The sequence below is a fragment of the Panthera onca genome, chromosome A1 (genome assembly GCF_046562875.1).
Source record: "Panthera onca isolate mPanOnc1 chromosome A1, mPanOnc1 haplotype 2, whole genome shotgun sequence".
Lineage (NCBI taxonomy): Eukaryota > Metazoa > Chordata > Mammalia > Carnivora > Felidae > Panthera > Panthera onca.
In genome coordinates, this window is record NC_138339.1 from 43,612,184 (window position 1) to 43,637,576 (window position 25,393).

The following is a 25,393-nucleotide window of genomic DNA, read 5'->3' on the forward strand; positions in this document are numbered from 1 at the left end:
ACACCCCTGGGCAGAGAAGGAGAGTTAGTAACACACGCCAAATCCTGGGACCAGAAAAGACACAGTCCCTTGAGAAAGCCCTAGCAGTGTGTGTTTTGCTCACTGAGCATTCCCAGCACCTAGCACAGAGCCTGGCACAACTAAGTACTCACTGAATATCTGTTTCCTGGATGGATAGGCATGAGGATGGATGAATGACTGTGAATATATTCTGAGCAAATCCAAGAAGACTTCCTGGAGGCGAGTTCTAAAATGAGCCCTAAAGGAGGAGTGACAGAGCGGCCCCAAGGATTGGGGGCGGGGGACGGGAAAAGCAGAGAGGGGGAAGGCTTGGCACCGGAAACAGCATGGAAAAGTCCCAGGCACAAGGGCAAGCAAGAACATTCAGGGAGGCGGCCCAGGTTCTTCAGCGCTCAGTGCAGACACCCAAAGTCGCCAAGACCATGGGACTCCAAGGTGCCAGGAAGAAGAAGAGGAGAAGGTGGCAGGGCACGGGTCGCGGCAGCAAGCCGAGGACCCTCTCCCCTGTTGCTGTTCCTGCACCTCTACCCTGTGCGGTGTTGAGGACAGGGCTGCAAACGAAAGATGAGGCACTGCCATCATGGGGGAAGGGATGTCTTGGGGGAAGGGACATCTAATGACGGACAGGAAGCTCGATCAAAATGTTCCCTTCAAGACAGGCTTGGTGAGGAGCAAGGCCAATTTCCCATGTATGTCTTTGCACAAGGAAATAAACTCTTCCAGGGGACAGTGGCCAGTTTAGTTATCCCAGGAGGGTCCCTCAGGATCACAGCCACTAGAAGAGGGGGACATGATGGGGGGCCCTAGCACTGGTCCCATTTAGAAGCAGGAGACAGTCCTTCAAATCACCCAGGCCTGGTTTCCCACCATTGGTCATCCTCACGCCAACCTGAAGAATTCTGCATCTCTAGGTGCCATCTGTGTACCTGTCCCCTCTTCTCCACCTCACCCAGATGGCCTGTCACTCCTCGTGCAGACAGGTTCCTGGCCTCCAGCACCCATGGCCAAGGGGAGGGGAGAACAGAGAAGGGACTTTCCACCCTGAAATATTCAGCAGGTCCTGATGCCAGCTGGTGAGCAGCCTGGACCCTGGGGCTCTGAGGTCTCGGGACCCACCCCAACTGCTGCTAGAGTAGGAGCCTGAGGCCTCTCGGGAGCAGAGCTGATGTCACCTGGAGAGATGGCTGCCCGGCCAGGACTCCACCTCAGAGCAGCCTTGACCAGACCTGACCCAGGCCTCATCTCTGCAGCTGCTAGAGTTCCAGGTACCGGCACCTGCCCCTTTTGCCCCGCCCTCAGTGTTCTCATCCCCCCATCATCGAGTTCAAACCCAGAACATCCTTGTGAAATGGATGCCACAGAGCCATGCATCCGGGGCCTTTCTGACACCACGCTATTTCTTCACATCTTTGGGCCTCAAGTTTACCACTTCTAGAAGGAAACACTGGGAGAATAGCACAATTAACACTGGGGGTGATCTGGACCAGATAAGAGTGAGCGGCTGGTTCTGTGCACGTGGGCGCAGGGTTTCTCAGACCTTCTGGTACTGTCTTCGGCAACCTTCTCCCTCCCCAAACCCTTGCACCCCAAGCGTGCCAAATTACTTTTGCTGCTCTGCACACCCTACATCAACTTCTCTCTGGCCTTCTGTTCCACTGTCCCCTCCCTCTGGAGCACATCAGCCCCCTTGCTCCTACCCAGTAGCGCTCTCCAGGCACCTTTCCGAGTTTCCCCAACCTACGTGCCCACAGAGCTCCTTTATGCCTCCACTAGAGCATGAGTGCCATGAATGGGGGATAACAGCTCATCTCACGGGATGAGGGACCTCTAAGCCTCTGCCACCCATTGACTCTTGCTTGCAGACTGTCTACTGCCCCCTGGTCCATGGCAACAAGAAACCACAGGTCAGCCAGGCAGAAGCGTGGCCTGGCAGCACTGGAACAGGATTCCAAAGTTCCGTGCCCTAGGTCCTGGCCCCTCTGACCTCCCAGGATCTGCGCTGTCCACTTGGGTCATGCAGAACCCTGCAGTTTGAATGCCTCCCAAGAAACAGCTCCGGCATGACTACATATGGGAAATGGGGAACAGCAAGCTATGCCTTGGACCTCTGCCCATAACCACTAACACTTTCTCTTCCTGGTCAGAGAGACCACTTGTGCAAGTGCACTCCTCAGAGGCTGATAGGGAGGTCACAGCTAGGACTTTTTTGAGTATGGATCCTGTATCACATGATACACTGTGCTCTTCAAAAATGGTGAAGATATCCTTAAGAATAGGTACCCTTAAGGCCCTTGTTCGTTGGGAGGCCCAGGGAGAGTCAGAACTCCCCCAAGATCACACAGCTCCTGTATTAGGTCTATGGCCAGCAGCTCTGTGATTGAAGTGAGGAGCAAAAGGGGCCAAGTCAGGTGTCCCCTGTGGGTGTTTTTTAAATGTTTTCATTTATTTATTTTGAGAGAGAGCGCCCATGTGTGTGTTTGAGTGGGGCAGGGGCAGAGAGAGAGAGGGAGAGAGAGCATCCCAAGCAGGCTCCGCACTGTCAGTGCAGAGCCGGACACAGGGCTCGAACTCACAAACTGTGAGATCATGACCTGAGCCAAAATCAAGAGTCAGGTGCTTAACCTACTGAGCCCCCCAGGTGCCCCAGGTGCCCCCTTGGTTTTATTCTCCCTTCCTGGTCATCATCATTGCAGTGGCCCTATCTCCTTCTCTGAGGCTAGCCAACAAGGGTCACTCTCAGGTGAACTGTGGCACAGAATGACACGTAGCTCTGCCCAAGGACGGAACCTAATCCTGGCCACACCCAGGAGTAAAAGCTCCACCACGCCTTAGCTTCTACTGCCCAGCAAAGTGGTCATGCAGCATGAGAGACTGGGGTCTCCCAAGCCAGGATATCCCAGGTGCACATTGACAAGGGACACTTCCATCTCCAGAGCAGAGAGAACCCTCTAATGCTTTTGCCTACCCAGTAGCCATCTCCCTGGGGAACCACTTAAGCCATGTAGTTCAGGTAGGACCAACTCTACCCTCTGAATCCAAGTTACCATTGCCCCAGCCAATGAGAGCCAAACCTAGGACTTTTCCTGGAATCCCTGGGAATAAATTAGGCTGTTTCCTCCAGGCTGCCCAGGAAGCAGAATGGAAGCCTAGGACAGCTGGTATCTAGAGCACCAAATCAGGGAAGAGCCGCCCAAGAATGACGCCATGCAGAGGAACTCTAGTTCACAGAGGCAGAATCCTGACAATATCATTTGGGTCCCTGGAACCAGCCCAACCTGAAGCCCTGGGCTTTTCAGTCATATAAGCCAATATACATCTGATTAGGATGTTATATGCTGTCATTGGTCACTTGCAACTAAAAAGGATGTGATCTGTAACAGGAGCAAGCAAAGCCTGAGAACCTCCCCTGCTCCTTTCTAGATGAAGGTACCAGGGATCTGCAGAGTGGGCCTCGTGACTCTAGAAGCCCAGGAAAGGCAGAGCACAGGCTTCAGGAGGGGAAAGGCTCCTTACCTGTGCTGGTTTGGCCATGGTATCAGGTTTTGCAGCAGATAACGCTGTGGAGAAGAAAGAGACCCGTGAGATCTGGTCCCCTCCATTCTTTCCCCCAATTTCCTCACCCATCTTTCCTCCCAAGGGAAGGCAGGCTCCCCCTACTGTTTTCCAGCTGCCTCCAGCCCTTTTGGTTAAATTACCCCCCGGCCTGCTTCAGGGCCAGATGCCTTTTTCAGAAGACAATGAAAAGACTAGCCTGTGTCCAGATACTCACACCAGGATGGGAAAGAGACTTGGAACCCAGAAGGAGACAGGGAGCGACCACCGACCCGCACGACTCCCCCAGGCGGTGCAGGGCACCTGCCTAGGTATCCCACTTAACCCTCACAGCGATCCTTCCCAGCACCAGATTCTCCCTTTCCACAGGGGAAGAAGTGGAGGATAGGGGAGTCAGGGAGGTTGCACCATTTACCCAAAGTCACACAGCTTAAAGATGAATGCAACAAAGTCCAGACTCCAGAGTCCGTGCTATCTGCACCACGCATGTTCTATGTCTAAGTCACCAAGAATGGTTCCAGAGGCCAGGGCTTAACGTTCTACAGATGAGAGTGCTCAAAGGGCTCTGGGCCACCTGTTGCAAATATCTGAAGGGCTGTCGTTCCTGTGGAAGTCAGTGAGCATTTCTTTAGCGTCTACTCTGATTAGGCACTGCTCTAGGCACTGATGACACAGCAATCCGTAAAAGAGATTTTTAAAGCCCTGCTTTTCTGTGGCTTACTCCATAATGGGGAAGAATAACATGCATATGGCAAAAAGTAAGAAGAAAAGATAATACTTGGTCAGGAGAGAGTGACACGGGGTACAAGCCTAGGCTGAGTGATCAGAGGATCGCAAGAACCATGCCGATCCCTGGGGGCAGTGTGGTCAATGGACCCACTGTGGCTAATGTGGCAGCAGGGAGTGGAGGCAGGGGACCAGCACTGAGGACTTTTCGCTGATAGGACAAATGGGACACATGATCTGATCAAAGGGGGTGTAGGAGACAGCGTCTAGAGTGAAGAAATAAGGAACAAAAATGTCTTACCTAAAAAAGAAATGAAAAAGGGGCTGTAACTGGTTTGGAAATGGGAAGAACAGGGGCGGGGCAGGCTAATGGGCACTCTCAACAGGAAGGCAGGGATGGAAGTGAAGCAATTTTCCGGGGACAAGAAGAGAAGGAAGGGCCGGTACATTCCGTTTCAGTCAGGACCGTACGACTGGGTCTTTTTAAACGATGTCTGTGTATTACTTTTGAAGATTTTTTTATAGTTATTTATTTTTGAGAAAGAGACAGAGGGTGAGCAGGGGAGGGGCAGAGAGAGAGAGGGAGTCAAAGAATCCGAAGCAGGCTCCAGGCTCTGAGCTGTCAGCACAGAGCCCGACGCGGGGCTCGAATTCCTGAACCAGGAGATCATGACCCGAGCTGAAGTCAGATGCTCAACCGACTGAGCTACCCAGGCGCCCCTGTGTGTTACTTTTTAAAAGTAAGAATAAGAACCTCGATCAGCTCCTACAAGGAGCAGAACTAGAAGAGCGGAAACCAGGGTGGCATTTTAGCTCAGTGCTTTCCCGTTCTCCATGTAGCCCACCACCACCAAAAGAAAAGAAACCCCCCCCCCCCCAAAAAAAAAAAAAAAAACACTTAGGGGAAGTCAGCCCTTGACCTCAGTCCATAATCCTGCTCTCATCTTGGGGCACTAGAGACAGTGTGACACGGTAGAGAGAACACAGGTTTTGGAGTCAGGTGGACAGAACTGGATTGTCACTTATTAGCTACGTGCCCTTCAGCATATTGCTCATCTCTGAGTTCAATGTCATCTCAAGTACAAAACTGGGGCTTTCCCTTTGCTCCCTTGCAGGACTGTTGGAGGAGGAGACATTTTAATTGAAGTCAAGGGCAGAGCACAGGAGGCCAGGTACTCACTGCACTGGTGGGAAGTTCTGACGGGGCTTTGTCGTGTTTGCCTGTGTCCCCAGTGCCTGATCATGAGTCCCCCACACTGCAGTCAGCAGACAGACAGGAGGAGGGGCTGGGAGTGAACAGCAGAGGACAGAGATCTGTCTGCAACCCCAGCAGAGCTTGAGGAAACCCTGCTGTTTCCCTGACAACCAGGGGCCCCTCTGTACAAACATGCAACTCTCACCAGGAAATGGAAACTCCCCCCCCCCCCCCCCCCAGGGGAGGAGGGCCCAAGTCTACCCCAGGGCCTGGCGGGGGAGCCAGCTCAGGGGTTTCCCAGGCCTGGGGCATGGTGTGGGCAGGGGGTGAGGGATCCCCAAGGCCAGCATCGAAATGGACAGAAAGAGGCCTGGGAAGTCCGCTGAGGCAGGCAGCGCTAAGGCCTGTCACCTGCACCTCCAGTCTGGAAGCATTTTCCTTTGGCCTTGTTGCTGGAAACTTCAGCTGCTGGCTGTAGCCCAGGCCCATCTGGACGAGAGCCCTTTCCAAGGAGAGACGGCTTAGAGGAAGGGCCTCCAAGTCTTTGGGAAAATGTCCTCAGCTCAGAGAGCAGTCTGTGTGTGCTTCATGTGAGTGCTCGTCTTGTGTCTACACAAAAAGCAAACTTATTCCAGAACTAGAGGTTGAGACGGCCATTTGTGGGGTGGGGAGGGGTTTGAATCTCCAACAGCCCCTCCTCTGTGGGCTTAGGGAAGCCCTGGTGCTAATCAGAGGCACCATCTATCTTGGCTTTACAAGGGTCTCTGACCCCTCCCAGAGCAACCCAGACTGTACCTCTCAAATTGGTTGAATGAATGTGTTATATACAATATTTCAGAATCCCAGAGGGCTCTTAACCATCCACTACTTCAGGCCCCTCATTTTCTAGATGAGGTAAAGGCATTTCAGGGAGGGTAAGTAACTTGCCAAGGCCCAGACAATGGCCAATATCTGTGCCTCCAAGCCCCAGGTCATAAGCCCTTACACCACTGTGGGCCCTGGCTGCAATGGGATATTAGGAGAGGCCCAAGAAAAAGACCTAGGTCTGATTCTCAATCTGTCTGTAACCTCAGACAAGCCAGGTTCCCGTTCTGGACCTCAGTTTCTTCATCTGTAAAATGGGGATAATATCACTCTCTCTTTGGGAAAATCCAGAGTGGCTGAGAGAGGCTTTTATAGATTTCAACCATGAATTTTCATAGCAAAATCTAGAATATTAGTCTCAGGGGCTTCTCTCCCAGGTCACAGGATTCTTCTCTATCCCTAAGCCTCCCCCCTACCCAATATGCTAGTCTTATCATCCTGGTTGAAATAGCTTCACAAGACTGGCAGGTATGGCCATTCTAGACCTGTGCCTCTCTCCTCCCAGGAACCCTGAACCTCTTCTGACCTGGATATGCAACAGGGCTCATGATGACTGATCATTCCAGAAATCCATTCAAGGGTGGGGGGCGGGGGGTGGGCACCTGGGTGGCTCAGTCAGTTAAACATCTGACTTCTGATTTCAGCTCAGGTTGTGATCTCACAGTTTGTGAGGTCGAGCCCTGTGTCAGGCTCTGTGCTGACTGCAGAGCTTGCTTGGGATTCTCTCCCTCCCTCTCTCTCTGCCCCTCCCCTGCTATGTGGGTGCATGCCTCTCTCTCTCTCAAAAAATAATTATTTTAATTATTATTTAATTATTAAATATTATCTGATAATAAATATGTGATTATATAAATAATAAATATTATTAGTTATTATTTAATAATTAAATAATTATTGAGAGACACAGAGCAAAAGCTGGGGAGGGGCAGAGAGAGGGAGACACAGAATATAAAGCAGGCTCCAGGCTCTGGTCTGTGAGCACAGAGGCCGATGCTGGGCTTGAGCTCGTAGACCATGAGATCATGACCTGAGCCAAAGTCGGACACTTAACCGACTGAGCCACCCAGGCATCCCCCCAATTTTTTTTTTTTTTTAAATCTATTCAAGGGTAGAGTCTCCCAGTGGCTTTTTGCTACTCTGGCTACCCCCCTGCCTTAGTCCTTTAGCCTGCAAGCCATCAAGTTTCCTTCCTTCCCCTTTGGGAGCTCCAGACTGATTCCAGGAGGAATGCTCTAGGGTAGAGAACACACCAGAGCTGGCAGGACTTATGGCTTACCACTGCCCAAGTGCAAGACCTGGGAAACCACAAGCTGGACAGGGGAAGGGTCTTGCCAAATCATGCAAGAGGCATGGGCTTTCAGGTAGGACCTTGCTGGGAGTCACAGCTCCACCCCCAGTGTGTGATTTAGGTAAACTACCTTAACTGAATCTCAATTTCCATATCTGCAGAATGCACATAAAAGTTATCTCCAAGTACTGGTAAATAAATGAAATAGCAGATGAAGAGCCCTAAGCACAGTGCCTATTACAGAATAAAGTCTTAATAAATGGTAGCTTTTATTATGATAAAACCAAACATTTACAGTGGAAGCAGAGTGGCATCGTAATCAAGAATGCAGGCTTTGCAGGCATGGCCTGAGTTCAAATCCAGACACATCAGGGGCACCTGGGTGGCTCAGTCGGCTAAGCGTCTGACTTCGGCTCAGGTCACGGGTTCGTGAGTGCAAACCCCGTGTTGGGCTCTGTGCTGACAGCTCAGAGCCTGGAGCCTGCTTTGGTTTCTACGTCTCCCTCTCTCTCTCTGCTCCTCTCTGGCTCACACTTTGCCTCTTTCTCTCAAAAATAAACATTAAAATAAATAAATAAATAAATAAATAAATAAACAAACCAACATTTATAAAGGGGAAAAAACTCCAGACATTCCAGAAAATTCCTAGCTCATGACCTATGGCAAGTTCTGTCATTTCTCTCTGACTCAGTTTCTGCATCTGGGAAATGCTAATATCCTAAGGTTTTTGGTGAAAATTCTATAAACTAAGGTGGGTAAAATACTCAGCATGGCCAGGAACACATTAAATGTGTAGTAAGTGTAATTACTACACATTTGGCTTCTGTTATCAAGGTCACCGTTGCAGAGCAGTGGTCTCCAAAGTGGGGTACACTTCAAGCCATTGAGGTACAGGACAAAAACTACAACTTTCTCAATTTTTTTTTTACCTTGTCCTTTTCTGTTGCATTTGTGCCACATATATACAGTTATAAGACGCATGTTAGGGGTTCAGGCTGATAGATGTGCACAATCAGGAGTCTGGACTTCAAGGGAATAAAGCAGATAGAGGGGACAGGAGATGTCAGACTGAACAGAAACACCAGCATAAGAAAAAAGCATTTCTGTTCTCCAAAGATGTCTTGCCTACTTTGGAGGAAGACAGAGCGCTTTCAGGGAGGGTGGCAACGCTGAGCGTAGGGGGTAAAACCAGGTGTGTGGGGGAAGTAAATGTGAGAATAATCAAAAAATAACTTGGAAGGTCACACAAACACTCAGCCAGACCTCTGTGCCCCTAGGGCCTGGGGACTCTAACTTGGGCCAGGTCACTCCTTGTCCACTTGTCCCCAGGGACCCCTTTCAATGCAGGCCATCTTAGCTCAGCATCCAAGGCTCACGACATCCTTCCTGATTTGTCTTCCCCTCTCTCTCCTTCACCCACCACCACACTCCTTCCCCACTAAGCCCACACAACCCCTTCTACCAGCATTTTCTATCCAGCCTTCTAGCATCAAAACCAGTGCTTTTCAATTCTGGCTTCATTAATGCCACCTGGGGAGTTTTTCCAATTTACCAAAGTGTAAGGTCAATGCCTAGAGATTCTGACGCATTGGTTTCTGGGGTGAGGCGTAGGCTTTGGTAATTTTTAAAAACTTTTCTAGGTGATTCTTCCAACTCTTCCAGGAAGCCAGGAGGGATTTCTCTTGCCTCTGAACCCCCCATAGTACTCAGAAATCACCTATATTAGACTGGCTTGGGTCAACCATTTGGATTTACCACTCCTCAAATAGAGGGAGGTTGCTTTCCTCCAAGGTATTCTAGGAAAAAAATCTACCTCAAACCCTCCGGGTTATCTGATTCCAGTCTGTCTTTGAGTTATTTTACAGCTCAGTAATTTGTAGGTAAATGGTGGTAATATAAAATAATTCTTACAGACACCCTCATACTATTCTATCTGATAAAGGTCTAATTAATTCCCCTCTCCTTCTGCCGGAAAAACCAGTTTGCCTCCATTTGAAAATTCCTTTTAAAAAAAGTGTCTACTGATTCTCTTTCAAGCTGGTTTTAACATCTGCCTGTCCAGTCATTAGTAAGTTAGTAGAATAAAATCTTGGCACATGATCATTTTTATATCTTTTGAATCACGATTTTACTGTTTCTTTCTTTTTTTTTTTTTTAATTTTTTTAACGTTTATTTATTTTTGAGACAGAGAGAGACAGAGCACGAATGGGGGAGGGTCAGAGAAAGAGAGAGATACAGAATCTGAAACAGGCTCCAGGCTCTGAGCAGTCAGCACAGAGCCCGACACGGGGCTCGAATTCACATACCGCGAGATCGTGACCTGAGCCGAAGTCGGACGCTTAACTGACTGAGCCACCCAGGCGCCCCACGATTTTACTGTTTCTTAAAAATGACTGTTCCTGCTTCTTTGCTGTACCCCTTAGCATAGGGTATGACTCATAAGGATTGTTGGGTGAAATACATTGAGCTGTTTTAATACTTTCTTAGTGACCCCGTTGGGGGTAAAAAAAATCATACAATAAGAGGACATCCAGGCTAGTGGTTTTCAAACTGTGCTTAATTCCTCATTATATAGCCAGGAGAGGAAATAACTTGAGGGGTTAAGTATAATTTGCCCAATGTCACTAAGAAAACCTAGTGATGCAGCAGGGGCTCATTTTTCAAAAAATATTTACTGAGCTTGTCCATTGGCTGGAGATGGGGGTAGAATAAAAACTGAGACCGATGAGTCTCCCACCCACACAAAGCTGGCAATCTAGTGCAGTAATCCTCAATTGTTTTGGTCTCATATACCACCAGTAACAAACAACAACAACAAAAAATTGAGCATTCATCACGATAAAAATATATTTTGTAAGCATGAGATTAAAGGCATATGTAAGAAGAGGCCTGTCTCTTCCTGTACCCCAGAAAATCATCTTCGCGCCCCCCAGGATGTGTGCACCCAACTTCAGCGGCCCCTGGCCTATAAAATCGATATCCTTCCCTTCCCCTTTTCCTGATGGCTCCTCCCCCAGCCTACAGGAAGACACCAGGATCAGCCCCACAGTCCTCGGGGAGCAAGCCTTTGATGAAGCCAGGGGAAATGCCATTCCTGGCCTTGTGCCTGGGCACACCCCCCCAGCTGGAGGCACTCGGGTTTCTTAGAGAGCAGTGTCTCTCCCTCTCCTGACCCAGAACCCTTGATCTCAGGGTTGGGCAAGTCCCCAGGAGATCCTCGGGCTGCCCCAGGTTTAGAATTGGATGGGCCTGGGTTTGAACCCCAGTTCAGGTCACTTTTGTGAGACAGCAATGTGTAGTGTCTAATGGGACAGACGCTGGAGCCCCATTGCCTGACAGTGAAGCCTGACCTGCACTTTGGGAGCTGTTTGGCCTTGGGTAAGTACTTAGCCTCATATGCAAAACAGGATAAAAAGAGTGCCCAGCTCAGAGGAGTGCTGGTGAGGACAGAAAGAAGACACATCTAGAGCCTCGAAGTGGCCCTGCCACACAGGAAACACAACGTTAGACGTTAGTATTATTTCTTCCCTAAACTTCTGAGGGCTGACTTCCCACGTCTGCAAAATAGGCATGGTAACAGCATGTAATATATCAAGGCTTCGGCCAGAGCCTGACAAGTTGGAAGGGTTCAATAAACAATGCAGGTTACGATTTTATTATTATTTCAGATGCACCAGGACACCCGTTTTACAGATGAGGAACCTGAGGCTCAGGTCACCTGACTTCTCAAGCACCACACCCTTCTGAGATGACAACGGTAGCACTTGCTTCTCTGGGCACAGCACTCTGCAGTTTACAAGGAGCTCTCACAGCTGCTGTCTTATAATCTCAGGAGGGTATCAACCTCCTCCTCATTTTACAGGAGGGCAATCTGAAGCTCAAAGAACCCAAAGACAGTCATTTCTCCCTAGCCAGTCTCTGTGGGAGCTTCTCAATCCCAGGAGGAAAGGAAATGCAGTGGCTGGATGCCTAGCCAAGAAATTTATAAGCATAACAGTCCTCCCTTCCCAAAGACTCTGTCTCCTCCATTGTGGAGGTGCAGGGAGGGCAGGTGTGAGGACAAGACCCGGACTTGCATGCTCAGAAATCAGGGTACAGACCACATCCTGCACTTTGTCCCCACCCAGGAAGTATCTTGGAGAAGCTGGGTGGGGTGAGGCTAAGTGATACCACTGGGCCTCCCCAGAAAATCCTAGAATAATACAACATGAGGAGTCATGCAGCCTGCACCCATTCTACCAGCTGGATGCCCTGGACACATCTCTTACCCCTCTACAGAGGAAGGAACTAACGCCCAGAAGGGTAGATGTGCCCAGGGCCCCAGCTACTCAGAGGCTGGGGCTGAGGCTGGAGCCTGGTGGCCCAAGGCTCCTGCTGGGTGCTGCACTGCAGATGCTCCAGAGGCTGGCAGCTTCCCAACACTGCAGAACTCCCCCGCCCCGTCCCAGGGGTCAGCTCCAATAGGCAAGGTTCCGCACTTCCAAAGGACAGCCCCCCTCCTTTGCACACTGGTGTCCACATTCTGCCCCAGCAAGAGCTATGGCCCTTACTCAGAAACCGCAAATATTTTCTGAATCTGAGCAGCCAGTGCCTTGGGAACAAAGGGTGGAAGGCAAGGAAAGATGGATGAGTGACTGTCACAGCTGCAGAGGGGGATGCAGGCCTGTGCCTCCCTCCCTGGCCCCACCCAACTCCCAGAATCCTAAGTCTTAGAACAGTTGAATCCTAGAACACCAGCGCTGGAAGCGACAGCCAGTCAAGCAGCCTTTGCTACGGATGGTTAACTAAGCCCCAGAGAGGGAAGGGCCTTGCCCAAGGACCCCTCCAGCACCTGGAACTGTAACCCTGCTTTCCATGACTCCCAGGCCAGTGCCCTCTGCATGGCACAGGCCTGCCAGCTGGAAGGGCAAGGTCTGCAGGAGCTGCAGCTGGATGGATCATTCACCTGGAAGGGCCAAGCAGGACAGGATATCCCTCCTGGGTCAGTGGGCTAGCAATTTAAGGTGTGCTTTGGGTGGGGCGGGGGAAGTGAGGGAAAAGAGCAGAAGGAGGAAACCAGAGTCCTTTCACCAACCCGGGAGCCATATGGCCAAATTTGGAATTGTCAGGAAGACCCAAGGGGGTTTAGAGAAAAGGAAGGGGAGGGAGGAAGCAAAGGCTGGATTCTCTTAGCAAAAGCCCCCACCCCCACCCCTTCCCCTTACAGGGCTTACAAGGGTCGCCCAGGCTTCCCAAGCCTGTAATCAAGACTTCCCAAACTTGCAATCATTCTTTGCAGCTGACAAATAAATCAATTTTAACGATACCCATCATTTCCACCAAGAGGGTCTGAGTTTATCAGCTCTCGACTTGGAAAAGGAACTTGAGGCTCAGAGAGGGAAAGCTACGGATTCAAGGTCACACTGAAAGTTGATGGTGAAGCTGGGATTGGATTCAGGGTATTTCAGTCCCATGCGGGTATTTTGGGAGTTATCTGAAGCCCCAAGAGCTTTGGTTAGGCCTAAAATGGGCTTCCGGAGAGCAGAAAGAAGGGTGGGGCCTCCGTCCTTAGAGCCCAGCTCCAAGTCTCCTTTAGGCCAGCGGTGATCCAAAGGGGACGGGCGGGTCCCTGGGGTGTGAACAAGCCAGCCCCCCCCCCCCCCCATCGGTCTGCACACAGAGCCTTCTTTCCAACAACACCCACAAATCGCTGCACCAGCGGCTGGACGATATGACTCTTCCTGCAGCCTCAGTCTCCGTTTGGCCTCAGCCACACCCTTCCCTGCAGGTCCTTAGATCCCCGTCCAGCTGTCCCCAACCCTAGATCTTCTAAGTCTCTCCAGCCCCCGCCCCCTCTCAAAGCGCGGCCAGCACCCGGCTCTGCGTCTGCCGGGTTGCCCCCAGCCCCTGGACCACACCCGCTGCAGGTCTGTTCGCCCGCCCCTCTCCTCCCCTCCTTTCCCCTCCTGCTCTCCCCTCCCCCAGCCAGAGCGCCTTCGCCTCTGCTTCTACGCTCGCGGCTCTAAATTTGCTCCACTGCGTTCCCCCAGGCACGTTCAGCCCGCGACCCTCCCGGGTTACCGCGCCCTCGCGTTCCCGCCCCGCCGCCGCTCCCCACCTGCCCGCGCCCTCCACCTGCCCGCACCCCTCCCAGGAGCCTCGCGGGAGGCACAGGTCAGCAATGACTGGGCGTTTATTGCTCGTCCCCGCGTCCCTGCGGCCCTCAGGAAGGGGAATCCCTCGAAGCGATCCCCTCTCCGGCCTCAATCCACTCACCGCGCGGCGGAGGCTTCCTGTAGCGGACTGGGAGACGGACGCGCGGTCGCGACGCGGAGCTCGCAGGGTGGGAGCCCGTTAGCCGAGCAGGAGCAGCAGCGCGGGGCGGGCCGGGAGGACAGCGGGCGGCTGCTCCCCCGCAGGACACGTGGCGCGCGAAGGCCAATCGGGCTCGCCCCGCCTCCTCTCCCCCAGTCCCACCCCCCAAGTTCATTCGCTCCTGGAATCTTAGAATGTCACCAGCCCGGAGCGGCCCAGCCCCACAGCCCGGAGAACCTACGTCAGTGCTCAGACCCCCGCAAAGACCTAGAGAAAGTAGGGGGATTTGGCCAAGGCCACTCAAGGCCAGAAGTCAGGGCTTCCAATTCCCTGAGCTGGACATTTCTCCCCCAAATTGCTACTACTTGCCAAAACTTTGCTGAGAAACCGAACATTGAGACTTGACAAAATTGAGGCCATGCACTTTATCTGCCTGGTCAGATTACATTCCTCAGTAGCCCCATCATACCCGTGACATTACTTACCCACTTTTCGGAGGAGAGCCCAGAGACGTCCAGGTCTTTGACCAACGTGGCACAGCCGGTAAGTTGTGGAGCTGGGATTTGAACCCGGCCTCAGAGACTCCAGAGGGACACTTATTAGAACTTGACTCTGGGGAGTGCATAGTTCACAGGAAAGGCAAAAAGACCAGCTGTTAAAATCCAGGGCTGTGTGGAAAATTCTAGAACATAAAAAACAATAAACTATTTGAGAATACAGAAGAAATTAAGAATGTTGTTCCCCAGGATATTTGTAAAGACTTCCTGGAGGAGGTGGTCCTACAATAAAGTTCAGTAGTATCTCCCATCCCCCACACATCTGCCTCAGTGGGGCGCCTGGGTAGCTCAGTCAGTTATGCGTCAGACTTCAGCTCAGGTCATGATCCCACAGTTCGTGGGTTCGAGCCCCATGTTGACACCTCAGAGTCTGGAGCCTGCTTCAGATTCTGTGTCTCCCTCTCTCTCTGCCCCTCTCCTGCTCACACTCTGTCTCTCTCTCAAAAATACGTGAACATTAAAAAATATTTTTTAAAAAGAAAAAAAAGTTCTGCTTGGGTGAAAAGATGGACAGATGGCAACCCTGGGCTCCCCACTCACCTGCTGAGTTTGCATGGACAAGACATGTAACTGCTTTAAATATCAATTTGTTCATACAAAAGATAGGGATGACCAAAAGCTTTTTCCAATGGTTGTCCTCAATCTGTCACCAGTTCAGAGTCCTCTAAGAATTCTACAAGGAGACCTGGGTGGAAAGTATGTCCTTCCATCTATTTGTAGGCGCCAAGGGCAGGTTGCTCCAAGATGGGTGACTGTGGCATAAAGATTATTTTGAGTTAAAAGCAATCCATACCCAGCAGATTCAAGGAAAGCTCTCCACCTCCCCCTCAACTGCCTAAATTTACACTGGAAAGAGCCTGTACCAAGAAGAGAGCTTTTAACAAGACATTCCAATTAGCCTAAGAAACTTATCTTCATAACAGGCTCATATAAGTGTTGCATAGCTTCAGTGCCTTTGGGATTTCCATGTTTATGTGGATTCCTTATGTATGAAACTAAATTTGATTTTTTCCCGTTAATCTGTCTCATGTCAATTTGATTCTTAGTCTAGCTAGAAGGATCTTGAAGGGCAGAGGATGTTTTTCCTCCCCAACATATTCGTTCCCCCAACAACACTTATTGAGTACCTGCTGCATGCCAGGTACTGAGCTGGGAGATGGAAGGGAGCAAATAGGAAGTGGGGGCCCTGACCTGCCCTCATGGAGCATCCACTCTCACAGAAGACAAACAGTTAGGTCATTGTTACAAAGAAGTTTGGACACTTGTGATCTGTAAACTATAAAATACAATGCTGGCCCACAGCAGATGGACCCAACCTAGGCATCCAGGTGAGAGTGATGTTGACCAGAAAGATGAATAGAATCCAGTGGGAGACTAAGAAGAAATTAAAATAATTGCCTTATAATGAGATCTGTTAAAAATAAAACCACAGGCCCACCATGGTGTCATTGAGGCTAAAGTCACAAACCATGGCTTGGGGATTAATACCTAACCCGTTTCAACCTCCCCCAGAAATGTAGGCTTCACCAGTCAGTCAGGAATTTTTCAATCAGTGCCAATGAATCTGCCACGGAGACCCCCCAAAGAAAGATGAGATGATCTACAGGATAAGACCCCTTGCTTTTCTCCCTAAGGAAAAGCCACCTTGCCTGGAACACCCCTTTTCTTTTGCTAATAACTTTCTTGCTCACCCTCCTTCTATAAAAACCTTCCATTTTGTACAACTCTTCCAGGCTCCCCTCTGCCTCCTACGTGGGACATTGCCCAATTCGTGAATTATTTAATGAAGCCAACTGGATCTTCAAATATACCTGGCTGGATTTTGTTTTTGTTTTAACAGATCTTCTAGTAGATGAGGCCATACCTTCTTAGACAGATTATAAAGGGGCCCCAGAGTGGAGGTTGGGGTTCCTCAAGCATCATAAATAGTAGCTGCCGTTCACTGAGCATTTTCGGTGAGCTGGGCAGTGTTGTAAGAGCTTTGCTTGTGATGTTACATTTCATCTCCCCAATTCATTAGTAAATCCTCATTCAGCACCTGCTATGGGCCAAGTACTATTTTCAGAGCTTTATCAGCAAACAAAATGAAGATCTCTGCCCTCCTGGCCTCTGCGTTCCAGCAGAGGGGAGACAGATACGCGATAAGCAGACATGACAGTATCTTAGCGGGTGACAAGTGCTGTGGACAAAAAGAAGGAAAAGCAGGTGAAGGTTCCCAGGATAACAGGAAGTTGCAGTATTCTGTAGGGTATTCGGCAGGGGCCAAACAGCGTGAACGACAGCGTGGAAGAGGTAAGGAAGGTAGCCAAGCTGTAGGAAGAGTGTCTTCGGGCAGAGGAAACAGCTGGAGCAAGTGCTTGGAGGCAACAGTAGGCCTGGAATGTTCCAGGAACAGCAAGGAGGCCAGTGTGGCTGGAGTGGAGGGAGGGGGAGGGGGAGTATCAGGAGAGCAGAGATAAGGAGGGACCCAATGAAATGGGGGTGAGGAGGGGGCTTGTGGGCCCTTGTAAGGACTTCACCTTTTACTCTGAGGCATTTGGGGAGCTGTTGCAGGGTGTGGAACAGAGGAGGGACAGGACGTTTATTTTCTTCTTTCTTCGGAGGTAAAATTCACATAACATAAAATCAGCCATTTTAAAGGGAACCATTTAGTGACATTGAGTACCTGACCTTCACATTGTTGTGCAACCACCCGCTCTGCGTGGTTTCAAGCCGGTTTCATCCCCCTAAAAGAAAACCCTGTTAAACAATCTCCAGTGTCCCCTCCCCCAACCCTTGGAAACCACCAGTTTGCTTTCTGCCTCTATGGATTTGCCTATTCTGAGTGGGTCATACAAACGGAATGGTATTATGTGTGGCCTTTAGTGTCCGGCTTCTTTCACTTATCATAATCGTATTAGGGTTCTCCAGAGAAACAGAACCAACAGGGTATATAGAAATAGATATATATAGGAGGAGGTTTATTACAGGAATTGGCTCAGGCAGTTATGGAAACTGACAAGTCCCATAAACTGCCGGCTGCAAACTGGAGAACCAGAAAAGCCAGGGGTGTGATTTAGTTAGAGTCTGCAGGCCTGAGAATGGGGGTGGGGTGGAGGGGTGGTCTGAGGGCAGGAAAAGATAGACGTCCCAACCCAAGAAGAGAGCTGCAGGGCGCCTGGGTGGCTCAGTTGGTTCGGCATCCAACTCCTGATTTGGGCTCTGGTCGTCCTCTCCCGGTTCCTGAGTTCGAGCCCTGCATCAGGCTCTGGGCAAAGTACACAGAGCCTGCTTGGGGTGCTCTCTGCCCCTCCTCTGCTCTCTCTCTCTCTCTCTCTCTCTCTCTCTCCCAAAAATAAATAAACTTACGAGAGAGAGAGAGAGAGAGAGAGAGAGAGCTGCATTTGCCTTTTCTTTGCCATTTGTCATTTGTTCCATTCGCCCCTCGATGGACTGCATGATGCCCGACCAGACCACATTGGTGAGGGCAGTTCCTTACTCAGTATACTGTACCAAATGCTAATCTCTCAGTGACTCATATGCTAACCATCACAGACACACCCAGAAGTGATGTTTTATCAGCTCTCCAGGCATCCCTTAGCCCAGTCAAGTTGACATGTAAAACTAACCATCACAATAATGGCCTCGAGGTTCCTAAATGCTGCAACATGTAGCCCCACTTCATTCTTTTTATGGCTGAATAGTATTTGATTGTGTGGATATATCACACTTTGCTTATCCTTTCATCAGCTGATGGGCATTTAGCTTTTTTCCTCTTTTCGACCATTGTGAGTAGTGCTGCTATAAACATTTGTGTACCAACCCTTGTTTGAGTACTTGTTTTTAGTCCTCTTATGTATTTACTAAGAGTGGAATTGCTAGTCCGTATGGTAATTCTATATTTAACTGTTTGAGGAACTGCTGAGCTGTTTCCACAGAAGCTGCACCGCTTTATATCCCCACCAGCAATGCACAAGCGTTTTCCATGTCCTTGACAACCCTCGTTATTTTCTGGTTTTTATTTTTTGTTTAATGCCGTCCTGGTCAGTTTGAAATGGTATCTTGTGGTTTTATTTTCTCTTTTTGTAGCTGAAGTGTAGCTGAGTTGTTTTTTTCCTTCTTTTTTTGGTATCTCGTGATTTTGATTTGCATTTCTCTAATGACTAATGATGCTGAACATCTTTTCGTGTGCTGATTGGCCATTTGTACACACATCCTCTTTGAAGAGATGTCTATTCATGTCCTTCGTCCGTTTTAATTTTTTTTTCCTTTGCCTGTCTTTAAATTGGGTTGTCTTTTTGCTGGTCAGTTGTAAGAGCTCTTTATATATTCTGGAGTTGATATATTTCGTGTCAAGGATACTGAATACTAATGGGGGGCAAGAGTAGGCACTGGGGATCTGTTAGGAGGCTTTTGTAGTAATCTGAGTGAGAAATGCTAGTGGCTCAGCCAACATGGCATAGAGTTGGTGAGAAGTGGTTAGAGACTGGATATATTTCAAGGTGGAGTTAACATGATTTCCTGAAGGATTGGATGTAAGGTGACAGAAAAAAAGAGTCAGGAATGATTTCAAGGATCTTGGCCTGAGCCACTGGAAGGATGGAGTTACTCTGAACTCTGATGAACAAAATTGCAGGAGGAGAAATTTGGAGAGTGAAAGTGGGAAAAAAGATCGACTTCAAGTCTGTGACCAGTTTCGTAAGATTTCTGTTGGACATCCAAGAGGCAATGTCTAAGAGCCATTTGGATAGACAAGTCTGGCATTCAAGAAAGAGGTCGGGCTGGGGATACAAATTTGAAAGTTACAGGCATATAAATACTGTTCAAGGCCAGAGAAAGCAATGAGCTCATCAAAGGGGAAGAGAACCAAGGGTCACTCCTACAGTAAGAATCAGAAAGAGGAGAAGGACCCAGCAAAGGCACCTGGGAAAGAGCTCACAGTGAGGTGCAAGGAAACCCAAGGGGGTGTGGTGTTGTGGAAACCAAGTGAATGAAAGGGCTTCAAGGAGGAGGGAGTGGTCAGTTGTGCCAAAGGCTACTCTTAGGTCTAGTAGGACAAGACCCAAGAATCCATCACTGTATTTAGTATTATGAAGGTCAACTTTTCCCATGGAGAGCAGATTCCGTAGAGTGTTGGGGACAAGGGCCTTAGAGGAACAGGCTTAGCATAACAAGTGCAAACTACTTATTCCAGGAGTTTTGTCACAAAGGCCAGCAAAGGAAATGGGGCATCCCTGGTGGGGGGATGAGGATCAAAAGGAGAGTTTTGGATTGTTTTTTGTTTAGGATTGGTGAAATCACAGCATGTTTGTGAGCTGATGGGAATGACCAGATAGAGGGTGAAGAAATGGAAGAGAGAGGGGAGCGATATTTGGAGCGAGAATAGTATCTAGTATACAAGTGGAGGGGCTCTTAGTATCCTTAATTTGGGGTAAAGATTACTGAAGTTCAGAGAAAATACAGCATTTGCCCAAAGTCAGCCCAGATGACTGAGGCAGGATTGAAAGCCTGGTCCCCTTGACTGCCTGGGCCCAGGGCCTTATTCCCTGAGCTGCAGAAACAAGGCTAATATACTGCTCATTTTCTTTGACGGGTCATCTTATTTCTAGGAATCAGTCCTAAGAAAAATAATTTGAATTACAGAGAAAGCTTTTTAGGTCCCACACCATATTTTTTAAACACAGAAAGGAAACAACATAAACATCCAGGGGCTGTGGAGGAAGCAAGTAAGCATATGTCACACACTGTCACTGACTGGTGGGAACAAAGCCTGGAAGGAGGCAAATATGGGAAGGAAACATACTGACATGACTTCATCTTTTTGGTTCTGTTCCAAGCCCCTTCCTATATGGAGTGGCCCTTCCAAAATGTTTGTGAGACAGAAAGACAGTGTGGTGTGGAGGTGTGGCCAGAACAATGCACTGGGATTTCAGACCGTCTTCCCCCTCTCTCTGGGCGGTAGTTTCTCTGATTTCAGGAGAAAAGTTCAAAATCTCTGGGCGGCCCTCTGGAGAGCTGCAAGTGGGTAGATACTGCCACCTGCTGGCAGGTCCCAGTTCTGCCGGCCTCCATCAGGAGAGTGTGCCCAAAGATGGGTCTCACTTTTAAGTTTAGTTAAAGGAAGGAGTCCCGGGGCAGGAGGACTGTTCATATGAACACCAGAAAAACCCTCTTCCCCTACGAGAAAGGCCTATATCAGTGTCCGGTATTCCCCCGAAAGACTTGGGGATTGTCCCTCTGTGTGGGGAAGAACACAAGGACTTTCTAACCACTTGGCACAAAACAGATTATTTTTGGCTATAGGTCTCAGGGATGCGAGGACACTTAGTTTGGGGCAGAGGTCACTTAGCGGGTGGAGAGATAGAGAAATAGAGTGCAAACAAAAAATAGGCTTAAAAGTCACAGAATCACTTTTCTCATGATTTTTATTGTTTCTCTTGGAAAAATATTAGGCGTTCATTATAGATAGTTCATCAAAAGATAGATAGTTCATCAAAAGATGAAAATAATTTAAAGCCATAATCCTATAATCCAAAGACAGCCTACATTAACACTATGATTAATATCATTCTTTTATTACATAACAACATCAACAGCAATAATAATAATAATAGCAACATTTATGGATCACTTATGTGCCACTCATGTATACTTTCATTTGTTAAAACCTGGAACTTACTGTGAATATTATTTTATCTCTGATATACCTTAATTTGTTATGAACAATATTTTATGTGATTAAATATTCTTCAAAACATTTAAAGTAACTATATCAAATTCCATTATATGGTAATAGTATAAGTTATTTATCTAATTGCCTGTTGTCAGACATTTAGGTTGATTCTGAATTTTTCAGCATGGCTCCGAGATTGTTTCCTAAAACTTGAATTCCAGGTAAAAGAGTAATGAATATTTTTTGAGGCTCCTCATCTTTCCAAATTGGCCTCCATTGAGGGAGATCCAACCACGCTCTCACTCACAAGGTAGAAGAGACACCATTGAACCTTAGGATCCTTACATTTATTTCATAAGTCACAAAGCATGTTTGCATGCATTATCTCTCCACCGTTGAGGTAGGCAGGGCAGGCACTAGAAGGTCATCTAAGAGACGTGGAACCTGGGACCTACGGAGGCTCCATCACTTAGCTGCCAAAACATAGCTATTTAGTGCCTGACCTCAGACGGGAACTAAGTTTCCTGATGTCATACTGTCGCTTGGATCCCGTAAACAAACTCACTTCTTTTAGGCTTAACAGCACATTTAGGTCTTCAGAAGGCTTCTTTGACATGAGAGTGTATTACAGATCTTCCAGGAAGTTTATCACCCCACAGCAAGCTCAAGCCAAGAGAGTACTTTTACTCCTAAGGGCAAAGTTACAGGAAAGCTGGGGTCACTGGGAAGAGGCTTGAAAACAGCTGTAATTAGAAAAAAAGCTGTGTAGTACCGTGCATTAGAGCACAGTCTTTAAATTAAAACGCAAATAAGCAAAAACGCCCTAGGGTTCTTACCGCATTCTAGCTGAGTGACCATTAACCATTTTTATTCCCCCTGAGATTCTGTTTTCTTAGTTATAATATAACTAAGAAACTATTAATATAATATTAATATATTATATTAATATAATATAACTATTATACTATATATATACTATATATACTATATATATAATATATAATATAATATAATATAATATAAATATAATATAACTATTAAGGTAATAATATAATATATTATTTATAATATAAATTTTATAGTATATACTATAAAATATATACTTCACAAGTTTGGTGTTGGATATAAATCGCTTAGCAGCAATTAGCACATAGTAATGAGAGTAAATGTAAACATTGTTGCTATTATTATTATTATTATTATTATTTACTAAATGTATGGAGTCCTAATCTATTAATAATAAGAAGTGAGTGTTCTGGCTGGCTTCTATGACTGCACTCTTTAGTTTTGTTCTGTTACTATCTGTACAATAGGAGAGAGAAGGTGATGCAAGTAAACTATCTCTTAAGATTCCCTTTGTTCTTGGGGCGCCTGGGTGGCTCCGTCGGATAAGCGTGTGACTTCAGCTCAGGTCATGATCTCACGGTTCGTGGGTTCGAGCCCCGTGTCGGGCTCTGTGCTGACAGCTCAGAGCCTGGATCCTGCTTCTGATTCTGTGTCTCCCTCCCTCTCTCTCTCTCTCTGCCTCTCTCCTGCTCATACTCTCTCTCTCTCTCTCAAAAAGAAATAAACATTAAAAAAAATTGAAAAAAAAAGATTCCCTTTGTTCTTCTATGTGAAGATTCTGAGCCTTTAACATTGAATTCTAAGGTTCCATTTACTGTTGAAGAATCTGTAAGTATTTGTTTCAGGATTCTGTGAGGTTAAGATTCTGTGACTCTGAGATTCTCTTTCTAGGATTCCAAGATCCCGTGACTCACTCGAAATTCTATTGAAACATTCCATTTCCATGGAATGAAGGCTCTTCTTGTAAGCCTGGAAGCCTACTAATAGAAGCTCATTATTCTTGTGGATTTTCCTTAAAATAGCACTTCTTCAGAAATTCCTTCCTAATCCTTTCTCCAGAGCACTTTTCTATTTATTTATTTATTTTATTTATTTTTATTTGTTTATTTTAGAGAGAGAGAACACGAGCAGGGGAGGGGCAGAGGGAGAGATGGTGCAATGATCTTAAGCAGGCTCCGTGCTCAGCTCAGAACCCTAAGCGGGTCTCGATCCCACCACCCTGGGATCATGACCTGAGCCAAAATCAAGAGTCAGATGCACAGTCAAGGTTCAGCCAACTGAACCACCCAGGCACCCCCTCCAGTGCACTTTATACACCCCTCCCCATTATCTCTCCTAGGATCCTACTTTCCCATCACAACACTGTCCTAACTGGTGGTTAGATCATTATTTGTGTGATTTTGGCTAATATCTGTCTCCATTGCTTGTTAAAGTAGATTCTCAGTAAATATTTGATGGATGAAACAGATGAATGAATGAATAAATACTGCAATTCAGAGCTTCTGTGAGTGCCAATTCCCCAAGGCCTACTATTCCAGAATCTCCCCACCTCCCATCCCCAGCCCACCAGTGGGCTGACACCCAGGAAGAGAATGACCTTTCTGTGATGTTGTCTGGCATGTTTGCACAGCGCCCCCTCTGCTCCCCACTCCTCCTTATTTGCCCCTTTGGGCCCTTGGGTTAAAGAGAAGGCTGTCTCTGCTTCTGAAACCAGGCTGGAGCAGCTCATTTATTCATTCAGCAGGTGTTTGTCTAGTGCCCACAAAGTACCAGGCACTGTGCTAGGGGACTGGAATAAGGGCTGAGCAATACAGACCTGGTCCCAGCTTTCACAGAGCTCACGCCCTACAGAGTGGGAGCCAGACATTCATGACGCAATCACACAAATTCCCATAAATAACGACCTGTGTTAAGTGCTGTGGAACAGAGGGGAATGGGGTGCTCCAAGAGCGTCTGGTAGCCAGCAGTCCAAACCCAGGATGTTGGGTTCCAGTCTGCCATGAGCGTTCTCTAGGGCCTTGGGCTGGGCTGCACGGACACTCTGTGAGATCTCTCCCCTGGGGAACAATCAGTGAGAACTTGGGTTCAAAGTGGTGGTGCCCTGCCCTGCTCCCAGCACCTCCCTTGAGAGCACTCTGCCCACGTGGCTGGAAGCTACACCATCACTTCTCAGAGCCCTTCCACTCCTTGAAGGACTCGGTCACTGAAAAGAGGAGGTTAAGGCTCTGCAAGGCCAGAGCTCTAAGTGTCCAACACCTTCCTTAAACGGATGGGGAAACTGAGGCCCAAAGAGAAGAGGCTGATCAAGGTCATACAGCAAGTGGCAAGGTGAGAATGGGGCCCCAAGCGCCGGGGCTCTCCATTCTCTGCTGCTTCCCACCCATCACACTACGTTCCAAGAATGCCCATTGAGTTTGTACAGAGGGAATCCTGTTTCAACCAGAAGCCAGGAGGCTTTCCACCTGCTTCCAGCCAGTAATTAGCAGGTACACAAAACTTCAGCAAGAGGCTTACGGCTACATTTGGAGGGACTTGCCTGGTGGTGTTTACTTAGTCACAAACATGGATGAGTGAGAGTACATCCGGTCACGTGCCTGCGTTGCATACCATTCTTTCATTTTTTTTTTTTTAAACGTTTATTTATTTTTGAGACAGAGAGAGACAAAGCATGAACGGGGGAGGGTCAGAGAGAGGGAGACACAGAATCCGAAACAGGCTCCAGGCTCTGAGCTGTCGCACAGAGCCCGACGCAGGGCTGGAAATCACGGACTGCGAGATCATGACCTGAGCCAAAGTTGGACGCTCAACTGACTGAGCCACCCAGGCGCCCCACCATTCTTTCATTTAACAAGCATTTTCTTCAAGGAAATGTAGCTATTTGAGCCTTGAAGGGCTAGTTCTTGCTCTTTGTAGCATTGTTTCCAATAGCAAAAATGGAACCAGGTTACATGTCCTCTCCTAAGGGAATAATAAACAGTAGAGCCAAGCCATAGAATATTAGGTAGCGCTTTAAAAAGTATAAAGGTAGGTCCATATAGGGGGCCACGGAACACTGTTGAGTTCAGAAAAAAGCAAGTTTAAGAAAACTATTTGCGGTGTAAAACCATCTACAGAAAAACAAATTCACAAAACAATCCTTTGTTTCCCTGTGGATACACATATGCTTATGTCAATGCAGAAAAAGATCTAGAACATACACCCAGGCAGTAACCCCTGAGGAAAGCGGGGGTGGGGGGGGAGTGGGAAGGAGGGTCAAAGGGAACTTAAGCTTCACGTGGAATATTTTTTGAGAATGAATCTTATTTACATCTTACTTAGTTCAGAAAATTATTTTTTTAATGTTTATTAATTTTTGAGAGAGAGAGAGAGAGAGGCAGAATGCGAGCCGGGGAGGGGC

General features: G+C 48.1%; 1 protein-coding gene across 2 annotated transcripts in view; it reads right to left on the reverse strand.

Moving 5' to 3' along the window:
• The window catches only part of ANXA6 (annexin A6), a 51,678-nt gene extending 37,644 nt beyond the window's left edge, over nucleotides 1-14,034 (reverse strand). For both annotated transcript variants that reach the window (XM_078445979.2, XM_078445977.2), the window contains exons 1-2: nucleotides 13,903-14,034; nucleotides 3,535-3,578 (exon numbers count right to left, since the gene is read on the reverse strand). In XM_078445979.2, the coding sequence (XP_078302105.2) occupies nucleotides 3,535-3,552 (18 nt within the window). In that variant the 5' untranslated portion in view covers nucleotides 3,553-3,578; nucleotides 13,903-14,034. The remainder of the gene's footprint in view (nucleotides 1-3,534; nucleotides 3,579-13,902) is intronic.
• Nucleotides 14,035-25,393: the final 11,359 nt, after the last annotated feature.